This window comes from Gorilla gorilla, chromosome 14 (genome assembly GCF_029281585.2).
Source record: "Gorilla gorilla gorilla isolate KB3781 chromosome 14, NHGRI_mGorGor1-v2.1_pri, whole genome shotgun sequence".
In the NCBI taxonomy this organism is placed as follows: Eukaryota; Metazoa; Chordata; class Mammalia; order Primates; family Hominidae; genus Gorilla; species Gorilla gorilla.
The window spans coordinates 42584194-42604291 of NC_073238.2; the positions used below are offsets into that span (position 1 = coordinate 42584194).

Here is a 20098-nt window from a genome sequence, read left to right on the forward strand (position 1 = left end):
GTAGTAGATGAAGTGAGTGAGAAAGTCAGAGTCCACTAAAACAGGGGTCCTCAATCCTTGGACCAGAGACCAGTGTTAGGAACCAGGCCGCACAGCAGGAGGTGAGCAGTGGGAGAGTAAGTGAAGTTTCATCCATATTTACACCCACTCCCCATTGCTCTCATTACCATCTGAGCTCCTCCTCGTGTCAGATCAGCAGAGGCATTAGATTCCATAGGAACATGAACCCTACTGTAAACTATAAATATATTGTAAAATACATATATATTTTATATATATGTAAAGTTACTAAATATATAAATATATAATATATAATTATATTATAAATCTATATAATTATATTATATAAATATAATTATATATATAATTATATTATATAAATATATAATTATATTATATAAATATATATAATTATATTATATAAATATATATAATTATATTATATAAATATATATAATTATATTATATAAATATATATAATTATATTATAAATATATAATTATATATAATTAATCATGTATAAATATAGTATATATAATATATAATTAATATAATCATGTATAAACATAGTATATATAATATATAATTAATATAATCATATACTTAATTATATATAATATATAATTAATAATTATATATAATATATAATTAATAATTATATATAATATATAATTAATAATTATATATAATATATAATTAATAATTATATATAATATATAATTAATAATTATATATAATATATAATTAATAATTATATATAATATATAATTAATAATTATATATAATATATAATTAATAATTATATAATATATAATTAATAATTATATAATATATAATTAATAATTATATAATATATAATTAATAATTATATAATATATAATTAATAATTATATAATATATAATTAATAATTATATAATATATAATTAATAATTATATATAAATATATAAACAATAATTATATATAATATATAATTAATTATATATTATATATAAAATTATATAAATATATATATTTTTTGAGATGGATGTTCGCTATTTCACCCAGGCTGGAGGGCAGTGGTTCAGTCTTTGTTCACTGCAGCCTCCGCCTCCTGGGTTCAAGCATTCCTCCCACCTCAGCCTCCATAGTAGCTGGGACTACAGATGCACACCACCATGCCTGGCTGACTTTTGTATCTTTAATAGAGATGAGGTTTCACCCAGTTGATCAGTTGGCCAGGCTGATCTCAAATTCTTGACCTCAAATGATCCGCCCACCTTGGCCTCTGAAGTGCTGGGATTACAGTCGTGAGCCACCATGCCCAGCCTAAACTATGCTATCTTATGTAAGGAAACCAACACAAGAAAAAAGAGATATTATTCTCCCTGCAGACCCAGGCTAAAGGAAACCTTACAAGTATTGCAAAACTGCTTCCTAGTTGAGATCCAGAGCAGAGCAGTCATGTTAGGGCAGCGCAAATCAGCTGAATTCGTTTTTAAAAGAGAAAAAAAGTTTCATTGTTTAAAATGAAAGAATGAAAAAATAGAAAAGATATTTAAAACTGAACTTTGATTTTGTATCATGGACCAGTGAAGGAGAGGCAGAGAAAAGAGTGATAAAGAGAACAAAGGGTGGTGGGATGAGTCCAGTTGGAAGAATGAAAGACAAGAAGCTGGAAGCTGATTTAGTAACTTTATTGTAGTTTGCTTGGAAGGTAAATGTATTACTGTATCCTTCTGTTCACTTAAACTGCTGACCTAGAGTAGGTTTGAATAACACTTTGTTTAGTTTGGCCACAAAATGCCTGTGAAAGGGGAAATTCTTTGGGCAGCCAGGGCAGTATCACTTCCTTATCTCCCAGTACCCAAACACCTTTAGTTTCTCCTTCCTTCCTTCCAGTTGCTTTCAAAAAGTGGTGATGAACTGCTTGTATAGTTGCCATTTAGTATCCAAGGGGGATTGATTCCAGGACCCCCACGGATAGCAAAATTCCTGGGTGCTCAAGTCCCTGATATAGAATGACATAGTATTTGCATAGATCTTATACACATCCTCCTGTATACTTTAAATTATCTCTAGATTACTTATAATACCTAATGCAGTATAAGTGCTTTGTGAATAGTTGTTATAATGTATTTTTAATTTGTATTACTTCTTATTTGTTGTATTGTCATTTTTTTCCCCTGAATATTTCCTACCCATGGTTGGTCGAATCCTTGAATACAGAACCCAGGGATACAGAAGGCTGACTATGTGACATTTCTTCCAAAGAGCTACTTTTGTCTTCTCAATGGAGCTTAAATTTTACTGTATCTAAAGAAATGTTTTCTTTCTCATTAGATTTTTTTTTTTTTTTGAGACAGAGTCTTCCCCTGTCCCCCAGGCTGGAGTGCAGTGGCACGATCTCGGCTCACTGCAGCCTCCACTTCCCAGTTTCAAGCGATTCTCCTGCCTCAGTCTCCTGAGTAGCTGGGATTACAGGTGCCTGCCACCAAGCCTGGCTAATTTGTGTTTTGTTGTTTTTTTTTTTTTTTTTTTTTTTGAGATGGAGTCTCGGCTCTGTCACCCCAGCTGGAATGCGTTAGTTCAATCTTGGTGCACTGCAACCTCCGCCTCCGGGTTCAAATGATTCTCCTGCCTCAACCTCCCGAGTAACTGGGAGTACAGGTGCATGCCACCACACCCAGCTAATTTTTTGTATTTTTAGTAGAGACAGGTTTCACCATGTTAGCCAGGATAATTTTTGTATTTTTAGTAGAGATGGAGTTTTACCATGTTGGCCAGGCTGGCTCATTAGATTTTTAATTGATTACTGAAATATTATGTTTATTTTTTTTTTTAATTTTTTATTTTATTTATTTATTTATTTATTTTTTGAGACGGGGTTTCATTCTTGTTGCCTAGGCTGGAGTACAATGGCACAATCTCCACTCACCACAACCTCTGCCTCCCAGGTTCAAGTGATTCTCCTGCCTCAGTCTCCTGAGTAGCTGGGATTACAGGCTTGCGCCACCATGCCCCACTAATTTTGTATTTTTAGTAGAGACCAGGTTTCTCGATTTTGGTCAGGCTGGTCTCGAACTCCCAACGTCAGGTGATCCGCCCGCCTCAGCCTCCCAGAGTGCTGGGATTCCAGTTGTGAGCCACCGCGCCTGGCCGAAATATTATTTTTAATATGAATTCTTTCAGAAAGTATTCTCTAACAGCTATTCTCTGAGGTTTTTACTTCAATATTATTTAAAGATTTAAAATGTATTAAAATTTATTGCTATCATGTAAAGATTAAAATTTTATCAAAACAATGATAAAGCTTATTGATTATGAAAAATTAGGCTGGGTGTGGTGGCTCACACCTGTAATCCCAGCATTTTGGGAGGCCGAGGCAGGTGGATCACCTGAGGTCAGGAGTTCAAGACCAGCCTGGCCAACATGGTGAAACCCTGTCTCTACAAAAATACAAAAATTAGCTGGGCATGATGGTGGGTACCTGTAATCCCAGCTACGTGAGGCTGAGGCAGGAGAATCACTTGAACCCGGGAGGCAGAGCTTGTAGTGAGCCGAGATTGTGCCACTGAACTCCAGCCTGGGCAACAGAGCTAGACTCCATCTGAAAAAAAGAAAGAAAAATGAGTGATTACATTTACCCCCTTCCTACCTTTTTAGGTGTTTCCAAACTATCATATTTATCCTCCAACTGCACCTCACGTTGCTTATATGCAACCGAAAGCAAATGCACCTTCCTTCTTCATGGCTGATGAACTCCGACAGGTATGCTTTCAGAATTCATAGTAGGAATACTTAATGTCTCCTGTGCTTTAGTGAACAGGGGAAAGAACAGAGCTCTTTTCAAATCATATTATTTAATCAAATATGCTCTAGTAAAGCACATCGAATTTAGAAGTTTTAATTGTTTTTTTTTTAAGGAAACCTGTCTTTTAAAAAAAATTTCAAATAAATTATGTGGCAGGATATAAAACATAGAATAGCTATTTAAATGGTTCACTGTTCTGTACTTCATTTTATTTCTATGAAAAGGCTCTTTGAAGTATATAAATAATGTAAATGGTTTCTAACAGTATTTTTCTAATAGGTGTAGGTTAAAAATAAGTAGTTTGGCTCAGGAAATAACTTAAAGAGAGCTCAATATTTTTTTAAAAGAATGTTTTTTAAAAGTTTTTTGTTTTGTTTAATTTTTGGTAAACAGCTAGTTATTTGGTATGTAGAATTTCACTTTACACTCAGATTCTCAGAAATATTTTTGTTTCATAGAAGTGAGTTCTACCAGTATAGTGTTTTTTAAATTAATTATTACCAGTTTACTAGTAGACCTTGAATTTTCAGCCACAGCGTTAGTCATGTGTTTTGGGTAGCCCAGCTACCCGTGTTTAAGGGGCACATCTACTTAAACCCCATCTTAATTATGGCATGTCTAAGTCTATCTGGGCCTGGAGTTCAGACATTTTACCATGTTTAGAAATGTTTTAATATTTAAATGATTTTAATATTTAAAAAGTGCACATGCCAAAAATATTAATACTTAGGTTATTTAATTATAATAGGAAATCCAGGTTTCAGAATCTGTGTTTAAATAAAAATATACTTATTTCTGTTTCATAGGAGCTGATCAACAGACATTTAATAACAATGGCTCAAATTGATCAAGCAGATATGCCAGGTAAAAAGCAAGTTGATCCTTCCTTTCTTTTAAAGGCTGTTGTAATTCTTATGTGGTAGTACATGTTTTATGCCTTATTAAGAAGAGTTCCAGGCTGGGCCTGGTGGCTCATACCTGTAATCCCAGCAGTTTGGGAGGCTGAGGCAGGAGGATTGCTTGAGCCCAGAAGTTTGAGACTAGCCTGAGCGAAATAGTGGGAACCTGTCTCTACAAAAAATAAATTAGCTGGGAGTGGTGGTGCATATTTGTAGTCCCAGCTACTCAGGAGGCTGAGGCAGGAGGATCACTTGAGCCTTGAAGGTCAAGACTGCAGTGAGCTGGCTATAATCGCCCCACTGCACTCCAGCCGGGGTGACAGAGTGAGACCCTGTCTCAAAAAAAAAAAAAAAGAACAGTCCCAAGGTACTACTGATCATCTAGTTTATTTCTGTTAATTCTACATATGACAGTATTCTAGTTCACAAAAAAAGTATATAATTTTAGAATTCACTGTGCACCAGAATATTTTTATCTCCTGAAACTTAATGAAGTATAGGTTCTTAAGCAGGAGAGGATGGTAATTATTAGGCCTATTTGTGAGACTACTGTGTGCCAGACAGTATACTAATTAAATACTTTACATGTCTTACTTTATTTCTCACAAACATCCTGTGACATATTATTTTCATTTCCATTTTACATATGAGGAATACAGAAGTTGACAGGTTAAGTAACTTAACCTTCAGGACCAATGGCTGGTAAACAGCTGACTGATTCCAGACTTAAACCTAGGTTTTTCTAACTGTACTACAATATTTCTTAAAGCGTATTAAAGTATCTTTCCTTAGCTTACTCTGTATAAATGAAATATGATATAATTTAGTAAAATTTCATAAATAATACAGTAGGAATACATTTGCCATAAAGATCTCAAAATGCCTGGTTGTAATCAGAAATTCAGCATCGTCTAGTGAGTGTTGTCTCTTGATTGCTAAGGAATTAAAAGAAATATGTCTGGCTGTTACACCTTTAGATGGATCTTTCCAGGTAAGGTGGGAAGGAACTTACTTGTCATAACCTTTGAAATATTCATCTTGGAATTTTTCTTAACTGTTTAATATTGTATTTCAGGCTTTAGCCAGGTTTTGCAAAAGTTTAAAAAGAAAAAAAATGGAAGGCACAAAGACCGGAAAGGAGAAAATAAACCTACCATCTATAAATCATGTGACTGCAGATTAGACATTATTTGAAATAACAAACTGTAGAAAATGGCTGGATGTAAGATTAATACGTCAGTTGCATTTCTGTAGGCCAGTACCCAGTTAACTTCAAAATATAATTAAAAGCAAATGCTACTTAAAATGGTTTTGCAATATCAGTATGTAGGAATAAATAACAACAAAAGATAGGTAAGATTTCAGCAGGGGAGATTTATTTATTACGCAGTATTAAATAATATAAAGTGAAATACTGTAGATTAGTAGAGGTTACTCATGATTAGGAAGACAGAACAAGATGTCAATTTTTCTAAACTGACATGTAGATCCAGTAGAATTCCAGTCAAAGCATAACTTCCAGTCAAATCTTTTCATGGAGTATGATAAAATGTATCAAAGAATAAAGGGCCATGACCATCCAAGGTACTTTGAAGAGTATGGTTATTATTAATGTTCATATGAAGAATTTATTTGTGTATTAGGGAAGGAGAGGTTTGATTTGAGTCTGCAGTAACTAAATCAATGTGGTGATAGCACAGGGTTAAACAGATTGATTAATGGAACAGATTAGAGAGAGCCAGACACGTTCTGTGATAAAGTTGGCAAATAAGTGGGGGAAAAGAAAGCATTGGAAAAATGTTTTTGGTTTTTTAATTAAAAAAATAAACTTTTATTGAGACAGCATCTTGCTGTCACCCAGGCTGGAGTACAGTGGCGTGATCGCAGCTCACTGCAACCTCCGCCTCCTGGGCTCAAGCAGTCCTCCCACCTCAGCCTCCCAAGTAGCTGGGACTACAGGTGTACACCACCACACTTGGCTAATTTTTGTATATTTTGTAGAGAGGGTTTCACCATGTTGCTGAGGCTGGTCTTGAACTTCTGGACTCAAGTGATCCACCTGCCTCAGCCTTCCAGAGTGCTGGGATTACAGGCATGAGCCACTGTGCTCGGCCACAAAAAATGGTTTTCTATATTGACAAGATAAAATTGGGTCATTATCTCAAGCCACATTAAAAAGTCAACTTCAAATAGATTAAGAACTTACATGTCTAAAACAGAACTCTAAAACTCTTACTGTAAAATATAAATGAATGTATTTTATCTACTTTTAAAATACTTTAAAAAATAAAAATTAATTTTATCTACATTTGTAGCGATGATAAAATATTTAAAATTTTTTTGTCACGTTCTTTCAAATATCCATGAGTACTTTACATGATTCATCAGTATGCACACAATTTTCAACTTAGACATTTTCAAACAAACACCGCCCTATGTTTCTGACTATCCCTTCCCGCGTAACATTTGTTTGCTTATAGTTCACCCATTTGACACTTGATAATATAGTTTTTGGCATCATGAATTACAGTGCAGTGAACATATTCATCTACTTAATTTTTTTCTTCTGTAGGAAATATTTTTTTCCTTAGAAGAAATACTTCAAGTATTTCTAAACTGATCTATAGATTCAGTATAATTCAGAAATACTTTTATAATTATTTATACTTTTAAGTATAAAAAATGTAAATAATTGATAAATTGATGCTCTTTTAAAAAGATATAAAAAAGAAAAACACGCCGGGTGCAGTGGCTCACACCTGTAATCCCAGCACTTTGGGAGGCCAAGGTGAGTGGATCACTTGAGGTCAGAAGTTTGAGACCAGCCTGGCCAACATGGCAAAACCCTGTCTCTACTAAAAATACAAAAATTAGCCAGGCGTGGTGGTGCCCAACTGTAACTCCAGCTACTCGGGAGGCTGAGGCACAAGACTCGCTTGAACCTGGGAGGTGGAGGTTGCAGTGAGATTGTGCCATTGCGCTCCATCCTTGGAGACTCTGTCTCCAAAAAAAAAAGAAAAAAGTAAAGTAGAAGTGGTTTTAAAGCTTATTACATAGAACCAAATTGCTTTCCAAGGGATATCAATTAAACACCATTGATTTGTAAGTTGTAATAATTTACTAGCAACCCCATAGCAAATGAGTGCCTACTATCCTTGGGAATTGCTCTGTTCTTTGTATTTTCATAGTGTATTAGCTCTCAAAGTATGATTCCTTAACCAGAGGCTCATTTTCATTGACTTTTAGGAACTTGTTAGAATTGTGAGTTCTTGGATCCCACTTCAGATTGTATCAGAAACTCGGGGAATGGGGCCCAGCAAACTGTTTTAACAAGGCTTTAGGTGATTGTGACAGGTGGTGACGTTTAAGAACCAGTGCCATAGCGAATTGTACTTCTTAAATGGCGACTTTACCTCTTACATGTTTTGTATAAATTTGTGTTGTTTATTTTTCTCTAGGCCTCTTGAGGGTAAGAATGTAATATTTCTTTAGGTTCATTAGTACATAGTAGATGCTCAGTATATTTTGCTGATTTGAAATCAATCCTGTATTAAGTGCTCCTTAATAAATGAAATAGCTGGAAAACAAAATTTACCATTTTAACTTCCTTATGGACATTATACCAATCATTCAAATACAAACTAGGTAAATGCGCAAAAGTAAAAGTTACAGCTATTTCACTTGTGTGTATTCTTCCGTTGTACTGCTTTTATTTTATTTATTTATTTAAGAGATGAGGTCTTAAATGTTGCCCAGGCTGAATTCAGCTCCTGGGTTCAAGTGATTCTGCTTCCTCAGCCTCCCAAGTAGCTAGGACTGTAGTCACATGCAATGACACTTGGCAGTATACTGCCTTTAAGTAGAACATGCCACTTGGTGACATTTAATCATTCTACATTTGTTTTTCATTATGGCCATGCCATGTAGGGATTATGATTATAAAATCAAAAAGTCCTGGGTTTGCATCCTACCTTTCTCTCTCAGCTATGCAATCCTTATTATCCTCATTTATGAAATAGGGAATTCTACCTCATGGAATTGTTGTGAGAATTAAGAGATAATGGGCATAAAGTATTTAGCAAATGCAGAGGAAGGCTCATTTTGAACCTGTCTTCTGGAATTAGTTTTCTTAATAGGGTTTCATCTGTGTTTCTTACCAGAGGTCAAAAATTATCAGTTGTTTTTGTTTATAGGTTTTTTTTTTTTTAACAGACATAATGCCATGTTTTAAAAATAGTGTTAAACATGTATATTATAAAACATTTGGCAAATACAAAACAGTGTAAAGAAAAGAATAATAATCCTCCCTTTAAAAGGTTACCATTGTTACCATCTGCTATATTTTCTTCTAGTTGGTTTACTATGGCTGTACTACATGTTGGGTTATCTTCCGTTCACTTAAAATATCGTGAGCATTCCGAAGTCATTCGAGACAGTTAACAGAATGAAAGTATAGGTTGGTGTTCAATTGGAAAACATGATGGTATTTGAAGCATTAAAAAATACATTTTTTTATTATAAACCTGATAAAATGTTTGCTCCAGAAAAATTTATCTCAGTGATAACTCAAATTATTTATAAAAATTATTTCTGAGGAACAAATTTGTATTATGCTATAAAAGGAAATGTTTTTGAATGTATGAACTTTAGTTATTCTTTGGTTATTTTATTATATAATGCCTATTTTTATTGATACTGAAGCTAGTTTGTCTTATGGAATTGTAATAAATGTTTACACTATTCTAAAATACAAGAGCACATTGTGATACACAAGGGGTTTATAGTACATATGATTTCTTCTGTATTTTTGAGAAAGATTTATGAATGCCTGTATTTTCAAGTCATCTTCTTATGAATTACTCTAGCAGTTCCTACAGAGGTTGACAGCTACCATAGCCTATTCCCTCTAGAACCACTGCCACCTCCCAACCGGATACAGAAATCAAGTAATTTTGGGTATATTACGTCTTGCTACAAAGCTGTAAATAGCAAAGATGATCTGCCATATTGCCTTCGGAGGATACATGGTAAGGAAGATAAGTTATCTTCTTTTATAATCATTATCATTGAGGCTAAGATTATTCAAACCTTCTTGAATATATTATTTAATATATGAATTAAAAATTTTTATTTGGAAATTAGTACCTCATGAGCAATGTATAAATATGGCATTTTTTTTCCATTTCTGATGGAATATGAAGGAGACGTCAATTAGAGTTTACTGGAGTAGAAAAATTGTCTTCCAGGTTTTCGTCTTGTTAACACAAAGTGCATGGTGTTGGTCGACATGTGGAAGAAAATTCAACACTCAAATATCGTAACTTTGCGCGAAGTATTTACCACTAAAGCATTTGCTGAGCCCTGTGAGTAACTTGTAATTTGTCTTTCTGCTGGTGAGCTTCATTATTTGAAGCCAGCTTTCAGTAATGAGTGTTTGTGTTTTATTTTAAGCTCTTGTGTTTGCATATGATTTCCATGCTGGAGGAGAAACTATGATGAGCAGACACTTTAATGACCCTAATGCTGATGCCTACTTCACCAAGAGAAAGTGGGGTAAGAAAAAGATGCAGGCAAACTATATTTTGACTAATGCTTTTGCTCTGTGGAGGAGTAGTTTTCTATTTTAAAATACGTATAATTTTTCCCTGTAATCATTTAGTTTAAAGACTCTATTACATTTTGTACTAGTTGTTTTCGTGTTCCTGATAAAGACATACGCGAGACTGGGCAATTTACAAAAGAGAGAGGTTTAATGAACTTACAGTTCCATGTGGCTTGGGAGGCCTCATAATCATGGCAGAAGGTGAAAGGCATGCGTCACATGGCGGCAGACAAGAGAAGTGAATGAGAGCCAAGTAAAAGGGGTTTCCCCCTGTAAAACTGTCAGATCTCATGAGACCTATTCACTACCACGAGAACAGTATGGGGGAAATTACCCCCATGATTCAGTTATCTCCCACCAGCTCCCTCCCACAACACTGTGGGAATTATGGGAGTTACAATTCAAAATGAAATTTGGGTGGGGACGCAGCCAAACCATATCACATTTTAAAAAGAAATATGTCAAAAAAATGGAGTTGATGGTCAAGAAGTTAGGAAATAATGTCTTTTGCATATTTACTAGGATAAGATAGATTTTTGAAGACTCACATAGATATCAGATATTTAAATAACTGAGAATGTGTTAAAATTGTTTTTCTCTTTAAAATGTTTTTCTTTTAAAAATATAATGCTTTCTTAATAAAGGTGACTTGGAAAATTCAATAGCTTAGAAATAGTCTCTCTGGCTTCCCTGCCTAAGTACAACCATTGTGAATCTTTTAGTACATTTCTTTTCAATCTTGCTTTGTTTTGTTTTTGTCTCCTTTTGCATTGTTTTGTTTTTGTTTTAACCTTTTATATCATATTATATCTTTTTTTTTATTATAGGTATTTTCTCCATAGTTTTTATATTCTCTGAATATAATTTAATGATTCCTGTTATGACTATATTGTTCTTTATGTAATTATTTCCCTAAACAAATGCTTTTGTTTGAAGGTTGGATTCCATGTTACTTAATCTAAGGTTTCAAAATAGAATTTTAAGTAACTTTTCCTTAAACATGAAATATTTTCTTCTTTATCCCTTTCTAATATATACTTAAAGAATTGTTTTATCATTGAGATTTTGCAAACAACCAGAATACTTGAATTCTAACAAATGTGTGTTAAAGGGTAAATGATTTCAGAGAAAAGTAAATCCATTTTGAGATGTCTATTCATTAATTTATGTATTTGGGGAAGGTCTCAGTCTATGGGGGCAAGAAAGCAGCATCACGTTATTATGCTTTTTAATCTTTTTAAGATTTTCTTGACTTGAAAATTAAAGAGGAGGGGAGAAAGATTTGAGTCCATATTCTAGTATCTTTCAGATTACAACTCCTTTAAAGACTCTAATTATAGACAAAAATATATTACTTCTGTTTACTTGTTACTTCTTTTTTTTTTGCATTCTGACAGTTGAAAAAAGAAAGTTGCGGTTACATGGCTGTTTCACATTTAAAATCTGGTCATAGAATGTGGTCATTTTTTTCCTTTTGCTATGTCATCTGTAGACACATGCATAATTTTGTGGAAGGGGATGTGGTACAACTTTTCTTATAGATGACTATAGTTGTTGCTCAAATTTATTTTGGTAGTAACACCTGTGAAATGACTGTTGGCTTTAATTTATAACTGTGTTTCTCAACTGCTTAAGTTTTTGTGGGGGCTGTCTTGTGCATTTCGGAATGTTTATAGTGGCCTCTTCTGACTGAAGGGCCTGGCTTCTGCCTACTGAATGCCAGTAGCAATCCCCCTCTACCCCTATTGTAATGCCAGAAATATCTCCAGATGTTGCCAAATGCTGGAGTGGTTTCTTTTGAGAACCACTCTTTTATAGCATTCTTTTCCAGTAATTTTTTAATCATAATTATTCTGTTTTTGGTGTTCACTGATTAATATATTAATGTTTATATTTTCATAGGAAGTAGTTCTTTTTTCTAATAGTTTAAAATATTGTTGGAGTAGTCGTAACTTCCCTAACCATACCATACATGCATAAAAGCCTACCATTTTCTTACACTATGTAATTTATTATCTTAGCACAAATGAAAAACAAAAGCAAAGTATAAGAAATATATTGATTTAGAAAATGAGAAGAGTAGCATACCATGTGGAGTTAATACAAGATTCAGAATGAGTCTATATCAGTAAAACAACTAGAACAGAGTCTGGCACACAGTAAGCACTGTATGTTTGCTGCAAAAACTCTTGTTTCCTTATTACTACATTAATTAAATAGTTTCATTTAAACAGTTCGTAGTCATTTTTGACATTGTCTTGGCATTTGTTACCGGTCCCATTTTTTTGAGCCTTCTTACACATATTTCCAGAGTATATTATCTTCTGTTCTGTCCAAATTGAGAGATAATTATTTTTAATTTTGTATGTGCTGCTTACCGGAAATTTTATTCCAAGCCATAAGTACATGTTTGCTATTTATTATAAGTACATAATTAACTATTTAATTATGTTGCTTTTTATAACTGATTCACAAAAGGTTGTTTTACAACAATATGAATATAAGATCAGCAGGGTGTAGGGACTCATGCTTGCAATCTCAGCACTTAGGGAGGCTGAGGCAGGTAGATCATTTGAGCCCAGGAGTTGGAGATCAGCCTGGGCAACGTAGCAAAAGTGTCTCTACAAAGAAAAGAATATAAGGTCATATTCCTTGGAATAATTACAAAATCTTGATTAAATTTATATGTTTCCTTTTCTACTGATTTACAACATATTAACAATGACCTAGAAAATATTATCAAAAACCACTTAATGAGTTGATAGAATACACCTTTGTGGTAGAGGGGCCTGAGTGATATAAGGAAAACAAACATTCAACATAAGTGATGGTAGAGACTTTTATTTCCATTAAGCCACACAATGAACAGCTCTCACATGCCTAAACAATAATACAGGGTAGGATTAGCCAGCCACATTTTAAGTAGAAAAACCTCTACGGTTTCTGTTTTTATATTTATTTGGTTAACAATTACATATAAATTCTTACTTTAAGTAATTTTTATTCAATAATTAAGTGGTTACAGAAAAGAGCATTTCAGTGAGAGCCCTGTTGCTGGTATCAATATAAAAGGCATAATCTCGGACAGGAATCTTTGGGCAATAGACTAAACTTAAATTACACACATACATACACACACATATATAAATTGACATGTTGTGCCATGAGTGTACATGAATTGTCTTTGCTAATTTTGATTTTAATGTTTTAGTCTTTCAGTTGGTTACTTAAGATGTCATTTTTTGGATTTCTTTGCTGTATAGGTCAGCACGATGGACCATTGCCCAGGCAGCATGCTGGATTATTGCCAGAATCTCTTATTTGGGCATATATTGTCCAACTAAGTTCTGCATTGCGTACCATTCATACAGCAGGTTTGGCATGTCGAGTTATGGATCCAACAAAGATTCTGATAACTGGCAAAACAAGGTACTAGCATTTTGAGTTTTGGTTTCTTTTATTGAGCGTCTTACCTTTGACAGCTTAGTAAACAAAACATGATTGTTTTAATTCTGCCTTTTCATATATTCCATCCAGAAGAACTTCTGTAACTTTGAATTCATTTGTAAGCTTTTTTTAAAAAAAAAAAGTTGAACTCTGAATAAAATGCCTGGTTATTAACCAAAAATCTTCGGAAAGGTTAGGGAAGTATATGTGGTTAGGATTAGGGGAATATAAAAATAATATCAATACAACTTTTCTATGTAGCACCATGGTTCACAAATTCTAGCATGAATCAGAATCACCTGGAGGACTTACAAAACACAGCTTGCTGGGCCCTACCCCCAGAGATTTTCATTCATAAGTCTGCATTGGGGGCTAAGTATTTGCATTTTTAACAAGTTTCTAGGTGTTGCCATTGCTGCTGTTGAGTCACACGCTTTGAGAACAACTGGTACAGTTATCAGTCTTGTCTTCACCTGAGTTTTGAGTTGCTGTAATTTTGAGATTGTCTTGGGCTGCATAACATAAAGAGCTGAAGATCTGGTACCAAGTTATTTAAGTTCATATCCTGGCTTTGATAGTTACTGTCGATATGCCATTGAACAAGTTACTTCTTCAAATTGTGTTTCGACAACCTTATTAGACAAGTGTACTACTAACTCCATTCTGCTTATTTATGAGGTACCCCTCATAAAGTTACTGAGGGATTTGAATGAGTCATGTAAAATGCTTAGAACAGTGTCTGGTACATCTTTTGCAAGTGTTAGAAAGCTAACTAGTTCTCTTTTATGAATGACTAATAAACAGCTTGGAATGGTGAAAAGGACACTGACCTGTTAGTCAAGAGATGTGAGTTATAGTTCTGGCTTTCTCAGTTTCTGACTTTTACAGCTGTAGGTATATCACTTGATATCTCTGAGCCTTAATTTTACCATTTCTAAAATGGTGGTTGGTGGAGGTGGTGTGGGGTAGGATGGAAGTTAAACTCAATTCTAAGATCCTTCCTAATATTTTGGGAAATGTTACTTTTCCATGAGTATGCAATTTTTTAAAAGCTTATTTTAATTATTTTCTTTAAATTATCTGGTCCTTAAAGGTTGCGAGTAAATTGTGTTGGAGTTTTTGATGTTTTAACATTTGATAACAGTCAAAATAATAATCCATTGGCATTAATGGCCCAGTACCAGGTGAGTAAGAATTAACATGGATATTTACTTGTTTTCCTTTATTAAAGACAAATTTTGTTCATTTTAAAGTATTTCAGTGTTTTAAGCCTAGATTTTAATTTATTTTGGGGTGGTGTCTATGCAGACTTTGAACATGTATCTCCCCCTCCCCTCCCCTTCCTCTCTTTTCTTCCTTTCCTTTCCCCTCTCTATTTCTTTCTCTCTCTTTTCCTTTCTATTCTTTTGCTTCTGTCTTGCTCTGTCACCTGGGCTAGAGTGCAGTGGTGCAGTCAGCTCACTGCAGCTTTTGAACTGGGCCCAAGCAATCGTCTCGCCTCAGCCTCCCGTGTAGCTGGGACTACAGATGTGCACTACTGTGCCTGGCTAAAATTTTTTTTATTTTTATTTTTTGTAGAGATAGAGGCTCACGATGTTGCCCAGGCTGTATTTCTTAACCATTATGATGTACTTAGTGTAGAGCCCTCGTAGGTTGGAATAAAGAGAATTCATGACAATGTCAGAGACTCTTTTTTTTTTTTTGAGGCAGAGTTTCACTCTTGTTGCCCAGACTGGAGTGCAATGGCGCGATCTCAACTCACCACAACCTCTGCCTCCCAGGTTCAAGCGATTCTCCTGCCTCAGCCTCCCGAGTAGCTGGGATTACAGGCATGCGCCACCATGCCTGGCTGATTTTGTATTTTTAGTAAAGACGGGGTTTCTCCATGTTGGTCAGGCTGGTCTTGAACTCCTGACCTCAGGCGATCCGCCTGCCTCGGCCTCCCAAAGTGCTGGGATTACAGGCATGAGCCACTGTGCCCAGCCTCCTGATAATGTCAGAGACTCTTAACTGTTCAAAATGAAAATGTATTTATGTGATTTAGGAAACGTGTCCTAAGCATAGATAGATTAAAACAAGACTAATCAGATGAATGGATTATATTAAATGACACCCTTCTTTTTCACTCCTTTAATTACACCTATTATTTTTACTTTTAGAACACTTTTCTGACTACCAGTCATGAAATTTTAGAAATGTTTTCATAGGTTTGTTATTGGATTGCCATTTTCTAAGTAATTTTTTTATTTAGTCAGAACATACCGCTCACTTCTTATACTTTATTAGTATTTGATTATTGTCTGACTTCATTTTATTAGTGTTGATTTAGGCCTCGTGATGCTTCTTAGCTATTCTGCTGTTTCTTATTTCCTGATTTAAATAATAAAATATCGAAGAATAAGAACGTATCTTCAAGCATTAAGAACAGTTGCTTTAGGCCAGGTGTGGTGGCTCACACCTGTAATCCCAGCACTTTGAGAGGCTGAGGTGGGCGGATCACTTGAGCTCAGGAGCTGGAGACCAGCCTGGCCAACATGGTGAAACCCCACCTCAATACAAAAATTTGGCTAATACAAAAATTAGCCAGGTGTGGTGGCACACACCTGTAGTCCAGCTACTCAGGAGGCTAAGGCAGGAGAATCGCTTGAACCTGGGAGATGGAGGTTGCAGTGAGCTGAGATCGCACCACTGCACTCCTGCCTGAGTAACAGAGCTAGACTCCATCTCAAAAAAAAAAAAAAGAGAATAGTTGTTTTTGCCTTGATTACTCTGCAAGTAACAAAACTAAAGTAAATAGGTCATTCAGTTTGTATTGGAATGCTTCACATTAGGATAGGCAGCTATGATTTTAAGACAATTTTAGTTCTTTGTGTATAAGAAGTTTTTGGGTTTTTTGAACATTTATTAACTTAAAGGTTTGCTCTAAGGCAGAATTTCTTAATTACATGGAGAAACACCTTATTGTTCTTCTCTTTTCAACTTATTTTGTTTAAAGTTTTGGAAGAAGATTTTAGTTCACTGATAGAATTTCGGAACAAAAAGAGAACAAAAAGGATAAAATGAGAAGTAGAGTCTAATCAGTGTTTAGTATTTCAGTTCATGCATAAATCTGTTTTGCTGGTAAACCACAGAGAATACAGCCCCAAAGACTTGCAGGCACTCATTGCATTCAGTTGTTTCAGACGTTTCACACCCTTCTTTCCCTCTGCTTGTGCCCACCTAACCTCAGCAGCAGCCAAGCTGTTCTGGTTGATAGCAACATCTAGTGGGCAATACAGGGAGGAATATGATTAGTTCTGTTTTTCCCCCAGCAGCATCATTCTGTTCTTCTGCCTGAGGGCATTTGCCCCCTTTTTCTTATCTGGAGATGTTGTTTCTTAGCTACTTTCATTCTTATCTTCTCTCTTATACTTAGTGCCTAGGTAGTTGGCTCTGATTAATTTTTCTTTATGACCTTTATGCTTCCAAAAGTGACAGATTATTGACTGTTAAAATATTAGTGAATATATACACTTGGATATACATCCAAGCAGATAATATTAAATTTTTGAAGGAAAATTACACATTTTTAGAGCCGGTACCATCATCTTCTAATGTATCTAGAAACCCGTGTCTACATTAAAAAAAAAAAAACTGCACACGCTCCTCATTCTTTTCTCAGTAGGGTTCCTTTTCAAGTATGTTATGAGTTGTGTAGTTACCTTGAAAAAACTTTTCATAAGAAAAAAATCCCTGAGTTCAGACAACCACCTTTAAGCATTTAGGGCACCTTATTAATATTTGTAAGTCAGGATATGCCTTCATTCATAAAATCAGGCAACCTTCAATTAATTATCACCTCTTTATTTTTTTCAGCATTAAAGGATATATATCAGGCTTTCTTTTTTTGGGTATATATGTGTAGCTGATTTTTTATATAGCTAATTATAGTAAGGTATAGGAAAGAATTAAAGATAGTCCCAAAGGGGGAGTGTGATTTTACAGAGAAGAGGATACATGAGGAGTGCATTGTTTCTTGTAGTCTATTTTTCATAGTTTGTTTCAGACACGTGAATAGAGACTGACTTTGAGTAAAATGGACATAAGTAGAGCCATAGATAGAATCAGAAAAAGAAATCAAGAAGTCAAGAATCAGGAAGAAACTGAAAATCAGTTGGGGGGCAAATCTCCTGAATTCAACAAATGGGGGGAAACCAGATGGAGGTAAGAAGCAAAATAACAAATGGAAAATTATTTAGCTGAGAAATAAGGAAAGGAGAGTTACTGGGTTTTATGGTGTGAAACTCTCTTAAGATTTTATTAACTTCTTTTGTTTAAAAAAACAACTCTAATTTAATCTGGACTGTGTCATACATGTACTTTATTTCAAAAAGTGGATGTTCTTACCTTGAGTCCGCTTTAGAGAGGTGGTGGGATGTACTAAAAATCAGATGTTATTTTTTAAACCCATCTGGTTCTTCAGCTCTCTTGGACCATTTTGGTTTTCTGTCTCATAATAGAGAATAATGGAATATTCTGGGAGGGAGGCTTAATACAGCATCAGTTCAGGGTGGAACCAAACTGAAAATTCTGCTGCTTGAAGAGTTGGAAGACTGTGTGTTGGTACCTGCTGCTCAAACACGTGATAAATAGCAACAATCTTTGGTATGCTTTGCTGGATACTTTGGATTGAATCGCCCATAGAAATTTATAGTTGGCATTTATATGCACTGATTTCTTTTGGCTGAGATTTCTGTAATTTCATGAATATAACTTGGAATGTTTTACTTGATCTAAAGTGTGATTGAGAGGAATTCTTTTTGGAGTTCATCACAGTGTCCTCCAGCAAACAGAAATGATGGCAACAGTAATAGTTCTCCTTCCCATGCCAGCTTCCCTCCTGCCATTCTGGGCTCCTGACTCTACCACCAGTGAAGTTTTAAAAGTTTTCTGGGATGAATCTTTGAATCTTTTCTAATAGATTCAAAGTAGTTTGTCTACCTAATCAGTCTGTCTCCTTATCTCATGTTCAGTGTCAGATTCACAAATGCTAGTTTTGGATAAATTTTTTAGTATGAACTTTTAAATGTTATTTTAGTAATGGAGTTTAACGTCTTTTTACTCATTATTTGGGTAGGGTGTTGTTAAGTATAACCATATAATGCTAGAATTTCACTAATGATTGCCTTAAACTTACAAATATTCCAGCAAACCAGTGGTTCTCAATCCTGGCTGCATATTACCATCATTTGTGGAAGCTTAGAAAAATACCAATACCTAGATTTTTATCCCAGACTAATTATACCAAAATTGGGATGAGGGGATGGCTACTGCTGATTTTGGTTTTGTTTTTAAGCTTCTCAAGTGATGATAATATACAGCTGTGCTTGAAATTTCCTTATAATAAACTAATGTTCAGTAAATGAACATGTGTCTAATAATTTAGATGAGTTCTCAGATTTTAAAGATCTGCAAATGTCTGTTGTAGAAATTGCTTCAGGTGGTTTCATGTTAACTCTGAAGTACTCCATTCTCGAAGGCATGTGGTTGTTAATAGCTTCCTACCAATCAGGGCCACTTGGGATGACCATACTGTTTCCTGGAGTTATAATAGGTGATAAAGGACTTCATTCAGCCAGCTGTCTTTTGAAAATCCTTTTAGAAGGAAAGCCTCAGAATGGTAAATCTTGAGTGGGAGAGGTTTTGGGAAAGCAGGTGGTGGTTCCAGAGCTCAAAGATCTGTTAGAGTGTGAGGAAAAATAGTCTATTTGGAAACAAAGATAGATGGGATGTCATTCATTGAGGTTTGCGGCATTTTTGATGTTCTAGAGAATTTGCTCTAAAATCTGGTTAATGCTGATGTTTGTAATAGGATAACTTTTCTTCAGATAATCCTTCACATTCCCACTATATTCTGGGAGTTACAGAAAATGAGCAAAGTATGTATGTTAAGTTATAGTGGTCATAGCAAAGCAAATGTATAGTAACCTTAAATTTGTTATAATAGAGAAGAATATTACCTCTATTTAAATAAGAAAAAATTAGAAAAAAACTTTTAAAAGTGGCAATTTGTAGTTGGCATGGGAATTGCTTAAAGTCTCTTAAGGCATGGACCTAGAACTACCTTCATCAGAATTACCTGGGTGCTTTAAAAATGTTGAGCCATTTTCTGGACCCACCCAATGAGAATCTCTGGTAGAGAGGCTCAGAAGTCGTCTTTTTAATAAGCTCCAGGTTATTCTGAGGAGCACCAGTATTTGAGGACCCTGCCTGCAGCTTATTTATAATGATGCTTTTTCCATTTAGGCAGTAGTGTCAGTGTATTAAATGAGTACCTATGAAATGAAAATTAAAAGTTATATTTATTCTTTCATGTCAG

General features: G+C 34.7%; 1 protein-coding gene across 4 annotated transcripts in view; it reads left to right on the forward strand.

Moving 5' to 3' along the window:
• Positions 1 to 20098, forward strand: part of PAN3 (poly(A) specific ribonuclease subunit PAN3) — a 157120-nt gene that overhangs the window by 118987 nt on the left and 18035 nt on the right. For 3 of the 4 annotated variants that reach the window (XM_004054310.5, XM_055359727.2, XM_055359728.2), the window contains 7 exons: positions 3645 to 3749; positions 4599 to 4656; positions 9557 to 9718; positions 9938 to 10054; positions 10143 to 10244; positions 13557 to 13722; positions 14834 to 14924. In XM_004054310.5, coding sequence (XP_004054358.3) covers positions 3645 to 3749; positions 4599 to 4656; positions 9557 to 9718; positions 9938 to 10054; positions 10143 to 10244; positions 13557 to 13722; positions 14834 to 14924 — 801 coding nt within the window. The remainder of the gene's footprint in view (positions 1 to 3644; positions 3750 to 4598; positions 4657 to 9556; positions 9719 to 9937; positions 10055 to 10142; positions 10245 to 13556; positions 13723 to 14833; positions 14925 to 20098) is intronic. The other variant, XM_055359726.2, reaches the window with a different exon arrangement.